The sequence below is a fragment of the Lates calcarifer genome, linkage group LG7_1 (assembly GCF_001640805.2).
Source record: "Lates calcarifer isolate ASB-BC8 linkage group LG7_1, TLL_Latcal_v3, whole genome shotgun sequence".
NCBI lineage: Eukaryota > Metazoa > Chordata > Actinopteri > Centropomidae > Lates > Lates calcarifer.
This window is the reverse complement of record NC_066839.1, coordinates 12,606,053-12,617,155: the sequence shown is the minus strand read 5'-3', so window position 1 is coordinate 12,617,155 and position 11,103 is coordinate 12,606,053. Positions and strand designations below refer to the sequence as shown.

The 11,103-nt window shown below is 39.6% G+C and overlaps 1 protein-coding gene across 8 annotated transcripts in view; it reads right to left on the bottom strand.

Moving 5' to 3' along the window:
• si:dkey-71h2.2 (low density lipoprotein receptor adapter protein 1) overlaps nt 1–11,103 on the bottom strand; it is an 89,012-nt gene that overhangs the window by 45,474 nt on the left and 32,435 nt on the right. The window contains exons 9-10 of one of the 8 annotated variants that reach the window (XM_018694435.2): nt 8,336–8,364; nt 3,662–7,373 (exon numbers count right to left, since the gene is read on the bottom strand). The exons of 5 other annotated variants lie outside the window; for them this stretch is intronic. In XM_018694435.2, the coding sequence (XP_018549951.1) occupies nt 7,327–7,373; nt 8,336–8,364 (76 nt within the window). In that variant the 3' untranslated portion in view covers nt 3,662–7,326. Of the gene's footprint in view, nt 1–3,661; nt 7,374–8,326; nt 8,365–11,103 lie in introns of those variants that run through there. 2 more of the 8 variants (XM_018694438.2, XM_018694436.2) reach the window with 2 other exon arrangements.

Below are 11,103 nucleotides of genomic sequence, written 5' to 3'. Positions count from 1 at the left end.
ACTGAAGATCTGGAGTCAGCTTGATGAGTGGTTGTCTTGGAGCTGTTCTGTGATTTAACCAGGATAAAGATCAGTGGACATCAGTCACACTACTAAAGATTACAGTGAATCTCCTACAGTTCATGTCTGCATGAAGCTACTGTGTCTAACTGCTCACTTTCCTCATTATTAAACCTCTATCTGTCACTAAAAGGCTATCGTAAAATCTAAAGACTGCAGTTATCTCACCAACAACAGGTACATTTCTCCATTAAGTTATAAGACAAAACTGTCTGCTGCGCTAATTTACAAAACTAATTCAATAAGCCATTTCACCTGGTCTTTAAACTAGAACGTTCCTAATCAAAAATGTAATTACACAGCGGTATCTAAGAATACAGCTCATCCTAAAATAGAAAGTGATTACTGCTTCCTGGGAATTAATTGGTAATATTGAACTCCCTCCTAACTCAGTCTCAGTGCAGACTTTCTTTCCATTAGTTGCTCAGGTGATTTATGAGGCTGTTGTTATGGCTAAGATAAGCTGTGGTTAGATTTTAGATTGGATTCAGAGATCTACGCATACACTGTATCTATAAATAAATATAGGGTTTGCATAGGAGTTTACTTTCATTATTGTTTCCATGCACGGCAATATTAGCAGCCTCCTCTGTCCTCCATCTGTACTCGATGTATTTCTCCCTAGGTAATGGAGCAGAAATACAGACAGACAAGTAGATCTGGTGTTACAAATTCAAGCTGAAAACTGGTGCTACTGTGTGTCCAAAAATCCTGTTTTTATAAATGCAGCCATTTATCCTCTTCCTGTTGTACATGAAAAATGTTCCGTAGCACTTTTACACTGCAAATAAACTGTACACATAGCAGAAACTAGACCTCACATGCTTCACAGCTATGCACTAAATAACCTGCACATTCATACCTGTAACTACAGTGGAAAACATCCACAGCACTTGCAGATTATTACCCTCCATCTGCCAATTCTGCTGCAGTGGTTAAAACTTTAACGGATCTGACCTTCATGAGCCAATAGAGTCAATAGATTCTAAACAGTATAACCATTACCTAGACTATATAAGTCATTAAGGCAGTATGGAACACCTTTTCAGTAGCTAATCGGCCATTTCAAAATTGTGTTAAATAGCCAATTAGCAATTAATTACACACTTATGAATACTAAATGAGCTGTTCGTTTGCAGATCCCAGGACATCAAGGACAAATTAGGACATTGGTAATGAACATACTGCCCTAAAGCTGAACAAGAAATCCTTATTTTGCACCTAGTGAATTATACAGTCTATAATTTGTAGTGTGAGAATATATGAGAACAAGTTCAGAGGATTCTTTTTTCTTTTGTCTCTGTTGTTTTGTTTTCTCCATCTTATCTGACCTACATTTAAAGTCTAGGGACATAGGTGGTTTAGGTGTCTACTGCTGCCAAAACTGAAAATCCTTTCCATTACTCTCATTCTCATTTCATAACTACTGAACTTCACAAAAAATATTTTTCTAATTTTCTGCTCCAGGATTCAGGCTTCTAGCTGCTGGAATGACATCCAGGTCGTCTGTCTGCAGCGGGTTCAGATCTGTCAGAGATCAGCAAAGAGAGCAAAAGGCATTTCAAGTCGAGAGAGGCAGACACACTCCTGTCACTGACTCAGCGTCTCCTGGAGATGTAGTGCACTGATCGAAATACAGTCAATATCCACAGCATTTTAAAACCTAACATTGTGAATTGTTGTCACCACACAACTACATTACCAGAGGGCACAGACACAGCCCACGAGAAGCACAAATGCTGTAGCTGTCGATGCAGCACATGAAATAACACCAAGTTAAGCCTCTCGGTCTCCAGTGAGTTCTCTGTTAATATCAAAGTGCTGTTTTTCTGCAGCTCTACTTTCCTGTTTCTGCAGACAGGCCCGGTACTCTTTGTTCAACCACAGCCAGCCTACTGGTACAAGATAGGGTGGTACCGTTGAGCTTTCTGGAACAGTCCAGTCCTCCAGGCTTTGGGTAACAAACTTTCAAAGTCAGAGTGATCTTTAAGTGCAACTGAGGCTCCAACTCACCAAGAGATTACAGATGGATTAAAGTGGTCAGGTTGGTAAATGTGAAAAATACAATTTACTCCTAAACATCCACCCATGGCGAGGCTGCATACTAAGCTTCTGCAACACCCCCCACCCCTCCACCCCCACCCCATTTGAGACTGATCCTTTTAGGTGCTTTTCAAACCCACTCTGGGTGCCACAGCTGTTTCTTTTCCCCCCACTGTTAGCTCTGCACAATCTGACAACACGATTTGGAGGCACCCTGCCACGATGCAACATCAGTGACTGTACAAATTAAACTGATATTTGCATAGCCCTATAAACAGTCATCAGACTAAACAAAAAGGCCTCATCTGGATCTTTCGCAGCTTTTCAATGAAGTACACCAGGTGCACCTGTAAATACATATTCATTTCAAATATATTTAAATTATCTAGTTCAGTTTGGTGCCAGTGAAGAAGAGTAAAATATGAGTCTTCACTTTACTGCTGACTTCCTCCTTATCAACTTTCATCAAAATAACAACAATTAAATGTGAAAACTGCAGGTACATCAGACTATCAGTCCCAACATCAACTGGGAAAAACATTAATAAAGAGTCAGCAGATGGCAAGAGGAGAATCAAAATGGCTACTGACAGCAAGACCATCCATTTATGACTACCTGTTTTAATGTGACCAGAGTTCCTTACATAGGTCATGTGATGACACATGAGCAAAGTCCATTCACTGAAAAAAACTGGGGGGTAAAAAAACAGTAACTGACCCATAAGTATAGAATATTATATCACAGATAAGAGCAAAGTAAGTTTACATTTTACTGTAGTTTTTGACACAATCCTTCGCCTGCCACACAGAACACACTGTAATCTAAACCAAAAGTGAGACTACAGCTGTCAAGGTGTAAATATTACATGCTGGTATCACTTCATTATACAGTGCATAAATATGTAAATTCACACAACAGAGCTCATACATATATCTTTTAGTTTTGACAGAGGAAACTGACAAGACATGGTCGCTCACGCCTGGTATGCATTATTTAACTTTTCAATCAGACATGAGCACTGGGCTGAATGAATCCACATATTGATGTGATTGTGTCAGTCAGACAGCCAAACAAGAAAATGTCCTTGCTTTTTTCTTTTTCTTTCTCGCCTTCTTTTTCTTTCTCTTTTTTTTTGAATGACCACAATAAGCTGGAAAATATTAGAGAGAAAAAAAAGCATGGATTCAATTTCATGTTTGAACTGAAATGTTCTAGACACATGAGCACAAAGTCAGGGATTACTGAAAAAACAACAACACACATTTTAATGTTTGATTTTGGCCTGTGTGTCTGCTGCACAGTGAGCTGTGGTTGTTTAATTGGTTCTTTTTGTAAACAGTCTGCTGAAAGTCAGTGCTGATCAAATTAGTTTTGGAATCAAATTGATTTGCTACAAAAAGACACACTGCAATCATGTATCCTGGCACTAAGGCTGAACTGTATCTTTGTAATTAAACTGTGTATGGGAGATGAAGCTTTGAGTTTAACAAAAATGCTAGCTTCTGTCAGTTAGCTTTCTTTTTTTTTTTTTTTATGAAAAAGGTTCAGCGCAATGAAATATTTGTACAAATGTATTTATTATGCATAAATATGTAACAAACCATAACAGTTTCCAAATTCTGTACAAATCTTTACACAGGTTAGGACAACTGCTTGTGGTTTATTCACAAATTGCTATCATCATATCACAACACGGTTGGAAACCCACAGATTGCATAGATAGAAAATAAGCACCTTCTTTGAAACGTAAACCGATACTGTAAACGTCAGTGGTTAAATTTGGGTGGTAATAGCTTATCTAACCCCCCCCCCCCCCAGTTAAAGATCTTAATTTTTTACAAGCCTTCAAACGGTTTTCAGGCCTCGGGGCACCTCGCAGCATGATTTGTTTTCAGTGCACTCTGGACTCAGATTGGCATGTTATACCTGCAGATGTAGCTCTGTGCCCGCTCCTGCAGAGAAAAGCTCTCAGCTGTGCCAAAGAGCATTCATTCAAATTTTGCTGGGAATTTGCTCACATTACAGTTCTTTATACAGTATACTGGCTACATGAGACTAAACTCTTGCCATTAAAATATTTATACAAGGCTGCTGTTCAATTCTCAACAAGGATCAAAAGTGATCCATCCATCCAATCAAATCATATTTGATTTCTTTTTCGTTTAAAAATCACTTACAAGACTCGATGAGAACTATATCTCTACTGTAAGTGGAATATCTAAAAGTGCCACTTAACCTAAATATTTTGTACTGCTGTCCAATTCCTTTCCACACACCTTCTATAACAATGCAGCTTATGGTAAAGCTGTGCAGAAACAAAGCTGGCATTTATTCATGTTAATAAATTTTCTTCAAAATTCCACTGTTGGTTGGTTGTCATTATTGAAAACCAATTCTGAGCCTGAGAGCATCTGGACAACAGCCCATCTCCAAATATTACTCAATATAACTGAATCAGCGGATACTGAAGCGAACGAATCAATCAGTCAGCCAGTGATGGAGCTGAAAAGATGGGAGAACATTGCAATAATTATTTCCAGTCGCGAGGGAAAGACGTTTGAGAGAAAGGTTAAAAAAAAAAAAAAAAAACAGACAAAATTGTATTCTGCTAACCCTGAACTCCACAGTCAATACTGAAATGCAAACACACTCACAGATCATCCGTAGACATGCTGGTAGCTATTTATGATATCCAAACAGTACAGCAAAAAAAAAAAAAAAAGAAAAGAAAGAAACTGAGCTGGTATTTCAGCCAGTCAGGGGACGAAACAATGCAATTAAGCTTCATGGCATAACCTGATAAGCCATCCAATTATTCTGCAGCGGGTGTCATGACAACAACACAGAGCCCCGGCCGCTACCTCCCGCCTGCTGCCGTCACAATTATTCTCAGTCATGATGCCATGAATACAGAAAGAGAGAGAGAGAGAGGGACCACTTCAGCCAGACTGGGGCACAGTATAATATCCTCGATAGAGAACGTCATCCAAGTGGCGGATAAAAATAATCTGCAGAGTCCAAGCAGAACAACAATTTGTCTGTAATAAGATTTGGGACAAAGGTGTTCTTCAGCACAGACTGCAGTTAAGAGAGGAAAATATGAACTGCATCTATCAGTGTAACAGGTGATTACTGACCATAAAAGCAGGAGAAATCTTTTTTTTTTTTTATCTCTTCCTAATTGGTTACTGATGGCTGTTCTAAAAAAATAAAGCAATTCCTGCAGTAATAAAAACCACATACGATTACATCTGTATAAACTGTCTAACCTAATGCAAAACATACAAGCATCTACACATTCACATCTCAACAAGAGTGATAATTACTTTAAAAAAAACAACTTGTGTGAAGCCCTGATTCTATTCATCCTACTTCATTTATAATGATACAGTATGCATACATAAATTACACAGCTTTGACATTGAAAAAATACAGCATATGGAAATAGGTTCTTTACTCTAATAGTCTGGCCTCTCCATACAGTTGTCCTCATAACCTTACATCATCGCTATTCTTTAACAGTAAGAGCATCTTGAGATGACAGAACATGAAACAGTCATTACATTTTGGTTACATTAGTCATACTGAGCTAAGACAGCACTGCAACTGATTGTTCATGGAATATCAGCCTGTTTCTGCAAGATGAAAGTTTACTGTTCTGTTTAGTGTTTCAAGTTCTGAAGAACTTTAAATCTTGTAATGAGACTGAATAAAAAGAGCTGCTGTTTTAAGTTTTAGGGCTCATTCCTGACCTTGAAAAAAGTAGTTTGGCTAAAAATAGTCAACACAAGTCCCACTTTCTTGGTGTTTCTGAGGCTTTAGCAACAACTCGTGACCTTCCTCAGCAGATAAAGTTATTCAGTTGTCGTGGAGACGGTTTAGTTTGTCCTCAGTTGATCAATGTATGGAAGTCTGGATGCATGATAACAGGCTTATAAAAGTAATGATTAACTAAATTTATCTCTACTATTAATCAACTCATTCTCCTCAACTATCTGTTATGTAACAAACCATCTCCATGATAATATGACAACTCCACCTCCTAAGGAAGGCCACAAGATGTGCTTAAAACCTTAGGAAGTAAGTTGCTCTTCAGGTTGGGAATTTCTGCTCTGCTCTGTACGATTTGTTGGAAATAAAATGTAAACACTGCACTCCACTCTGTACGTGACAAATGTTTGCCTCTCTGAGAGACATTTCCATATTTTCCAGGGTTAACTGTGGTCTTTGTTGTCATGCATTTATGTTGCAATCAATTAGAAGATGACAGACGTACTGTACATGGGTACAGTGTCCCTGTATGCCTGAATGTCTAATTACTACCATCACATGCTGTTTCGTTCTCCAAAGACACGGTTCAGTCAGCGCCACAAACTGAACGTCAAATGTATAATTCACTCAGTATCATGACAGAACATTCATTCCAGCTTCTGATGATGTTTTCTAACGCTGGACTCTTTCCAGTGACTGATGAGACTGGCAGCTGTTACTCCACCAAACAAACAAGATCAGAGAGCTTTCACATTTTCAGAAAGCGACGACAGCCTTAAATATATTTACACACACACACACACACACACACACACACACACATATTTGGACCTTTTTTTTGGGATGCAAAGCAAATCTTTGCGCAGTCTTCATCAGAATTTACAAGTGGAATCCATGTGTGAAAGTGAAATTTAGATCAAAAGGAGACTCACTCCAGACTCTGTATAGTATTCATCCTATGATCTTCTCTGGGAACTTCTTTGAGTAGAAATATAGACTTTTTGCTCGCCTTGCAGCGTTGCATCGGGCACCGCACGTGGCGTCTTTCATCTGGCAGTTTGTGAATGTTCGGATGTGGCAGGAGATGGCTGGAGAATAGATGGCTGTTTACACTGAGTAGAGTGTGTGTTGACTGGGAGGCATTTACAGAAACAGCAGTTTATAATATCAGGTTATTCACTCTGGCTTCTCTGCAGCAGCCACAGAATATCAAACACAGCCTCTCTGATTCAGGTTGTCCGCTAGGGAAAGTGATATGTTTTTCTGTCTGTTCAGTTGATGTATGCTGTTTTGTGTGGGTTTTTTTTTACTCTATTTTTTGGGGAGTCCATGGTATGATTTCTGTCTAATCTTTGTGGTGCTGTAAATTGGGGCAGTTATTGCCAGGGCGTGTTATTCAAACTCATTGTTGCAGACAGACAACAGATCTTCAGTGGAGACCTCCTGGGGGACTCAGAGCTGCATCGTCAGAGATGTGTTCGGAGCGGGACTGGGCCAGTCTGACAGAGACAGACAAAAAGAGATGAAAAGAGTAAAAGGTAATATTGCTAGAGAGGTCGGTGATATTTAATATTTATCCATTAGAAGGAGATGCAAAGGTTAAAAAAAACTGAGAAAAGAGAAAAGGAAGAGGTGTGTGGCAAGGACATGCAGAGGATGTTGATCTGTATGATGGACAGTGACAGTGAATGAGATGGAGGGCAGATGTACAGAGTGCAATGACAAGAGCCATCAGTGGCAGACAGGTGGAGGATTATAATACCCAGGTGGTCTCTCATACAAACAAGTCACCATCAGAACCAAATGTTAAGTTGATTGTATGTCAAAGTAAAGTCAGGCTATGATTAACTGCTGGTGAGATTAATAACCTTGAGACTCAGTACAGAAGTTAGTTATGTTTGTTTTTTAAACTTTGAACTAACATGAAGATTTAAATGACTGATTCTCAAAAACAGAAGATCAAAAAGAGTTGATTAAAATCAGACATTTTGGTTACATTTAGACCAAACCTCCAGACTGCACCCCCCTAAAGATAGCTTATCTGCCTTACCGAGACGAGAGCAACTACAGACACACAGAAGTTCAGAAAAAGAATATTTAGTACTACAGCACACATATACAATATGTTTTATTAAATAACTAAGATGTTTGAGCATCAAAGCTAATTTTCAATTCCTGGAAACAGGATAAAGGGAGCAGATTAGCTTTGTAGTTCTTCTTGTCCCCATGCTGTTTCTGACTCTGTATCTGGCCTTAACTCAGTTTGGATCAAATATGTAGTTACTGTGTTTTGGATTTGTCTATGTGGCTAACTGTCTGGCCTGCTTTGTTTATATTCCAAATGTATTCAATCGGGCTAAATGAGTATGGATGACACAAAAATGATATGGTATTGTCGAGGAATCACAGGTGTTCTAAATACAAGGCTGTGCAGGACAAAAGGTAAACTCACATCACTTACCAGTGTCCATCTCCTCTACTTCCATGTTGCTGCATGTCAGGAAGAGGACAAAAGAAATTGCGATGATGTGACTCAGCGGTAAAGGTTAGAATAAGTGATAACACTGAGAACATCCTCCAAGGGCAACAAGACTCTTGGCAAGTGTACGAGCATAGCTGCATATGCTGTCTCTGCTCTGCCATGCATAAAGTAAAGAAACACTCGAAGAAGCTTAAATTACAAAAGAGGAATTTGCCACATTTAGATGAGGTTAAATTATTGAAATACCTCGGTTTATGATGGAGCCAAGCCAGCAGTTATATAACAGCCACTTTAACTCCAAGGTCACTGTTCATTTAAGGAATCTTAAATACAAATCCATTTAAATTAAATCCATTTGAACTCAAATTGATGCCAAGTTGTAAGCACCAATTGCCCCGGTAGCACTGATCCTCCACTTGAATAACTATTCTTCTGTTCTAAAAATTGGATTTTTTTTTCCAAGGCCTAAACCTTGACCTGTGCTCATACACTTAATTAAAAATGATTGTATTGAATTTAGTTTACAGCACTGCTAGCGACCCCTAGAGGCTGTGCTGCTGCTGCTTATACTCAAGTGTAACTGAAAGTGGTTTGAAGTTAATCACCAACCCGCTGAAAGACACCCCTGTCATCTTAAGATTCTCAGACTCTCTCTAAGAAGGTAGGCAGAAAATGAGCTCATGAAGTCTGGTGACTGTGGTCTACAAGAGACTGATTTGTTTTCTGTACAAGAGAGAAACTACCAACACCCAAGTCAAACATTTTGACGTACAAACTATACAAGTTAGCAGGTGAGGACCAAACCGATCACAGCTGTGGCCAGAGAACAAATGCAGACAAGATTAGCGAGCCTTGGCAATATCTGAAAAACACTGATGTACTGCTTTGTGATCAGAACAAATTTTAGTTCTTGGTGCTGGCTAGAACAGAGGTCCCAAAAGTTTTGTTCAGCTCTATTTACAGTTACAGATCTTTACAAAACTCCAAACTCAGGAGCCAGAAAGCAAGACAAGTGGAAACCCTGAGCTATTCATGTCACAATCGCCTACGACATAAAACAGCATATTTTACAGGGGTTTGTAATATGGTGAATTTGAGGTTAACTGTTTATTTCAGTTTGCCTGTTGAGCTAATGGTGGGTAAATGTTGTCTTGTTTTTAGGTGGATGCAGCATCCTTGGCTAGTCCTTAATGTTCCAGGTTTAAGGTGGAGTAGCACCAACTTTGGCAACCACTGGGCTAGAGTCTTTCTAAAGCATCTAGAGTCTAGAGAGCTTGCAGAGAGAGAGTCAAAACATTTGGAAAGACTCCATTTTTGAAAGCTAAGACTACAGCCCTCCTCTACTGATATAAAGTCAAGTTGCATATAACACTAAATAGGTGTGACAGTCATGACAACTCAGTGTGATCCAGAGCCTTCCACATTTCAGGACCAATCTTATCCCCTGTTCCACATACTGCCACTACAGAGCTTGACAACCTTGCTGACCTCTGCAGAGGAGGTCTGCGCCAACACCCCACAAAATCCTTCAGCACTTCCTCTAGGATGTCAGCTTTAAGTGTTCCACCTTCCTCCACTTGACAGCCATCCACACTTGAGGTCAGCGTTTCCTCCTCCCTGCTGAGAACAGCCTTGGCGATGGCCTGCCTTTCCTCCTCTGACCGACCCCCCACCCCCACCCGATGCAGCCAGCTTCAACTCCATACATAATCTCTGCCTCTCATTTACTCATTTGCTTTAACCAAAGTGTTTCATGCCCCGATACTACAAACAGATCTATTAGCCGCAGGCAAACACAGCTTAATGAGCTGCCATCTCTTTAATGTTTGGGGCACCATCCTTTCGCCGCTCTCCTCTCTTTGTGGAGGGATGATACAGCACTTCAGGATACATACACACACATATCATCTCGTTATATGAGGAGATGAAAAGCCATGTCGAGTGCTCAGACAGTCACTGGACAGCGTGGCCTACATTTGTGGTGCATGGCCGGGCACTATTAAAGAGTTTTAAAGGGTTTTGAGTTTGTCAGAGGCACCAAGTGCATGATACTGTAAGCAGTCCAGAACGAGGGTTATTTCCAACACATGTATTAAAACTAGAGTCCATGTGAGTGAGCAAGTCCATATGTGGCTTTTTCACACCTATCAAGTCTCACATATTACCTGTGAGACCCACATTTTTGTGTCTCCGCAGGCATCTCACAGCAATGAAATGACAATTTCACAGACTGTCACACTTTCAAAGAAAATAAAGAGTGTCGCGTTGTAATCCCAGCTCAGTGATAAAGTGCTGATGCACAGCAGCTGCTGTGCTCCCAGCAGCTCTGTCAGCATGAGGTGGCGATCATTTCGAGCGGTCATTTCTATTGTCTGCTGTGGTTCAGTTGTTGTGGCACAGTGACCCTCGCGATGGGTTCAGGATACTCACTGGTTACACACGGTTTCTGAAGCTACCACTGTGCTTGTTTTCCAACAAGATTTCAACTATATCACGTTTTTTTAAATGGTATATGCTGTACAATGACATATATTAAGTTCTCTAATATAGATATTAGCAATTAAAACAACAACAACTATGTTTACACTCCTCTATCATAACGAACAACCTCTAACAAACGTCTCAGCTACAGCTAATGCTCTGACTCGAATTTAAATGTCTACAATAACATAAAATATACATTTTTAAATGGCATAATATCAATTAGAGATTCAGAAATAGATCATAGAATAGATATTACAAGATTT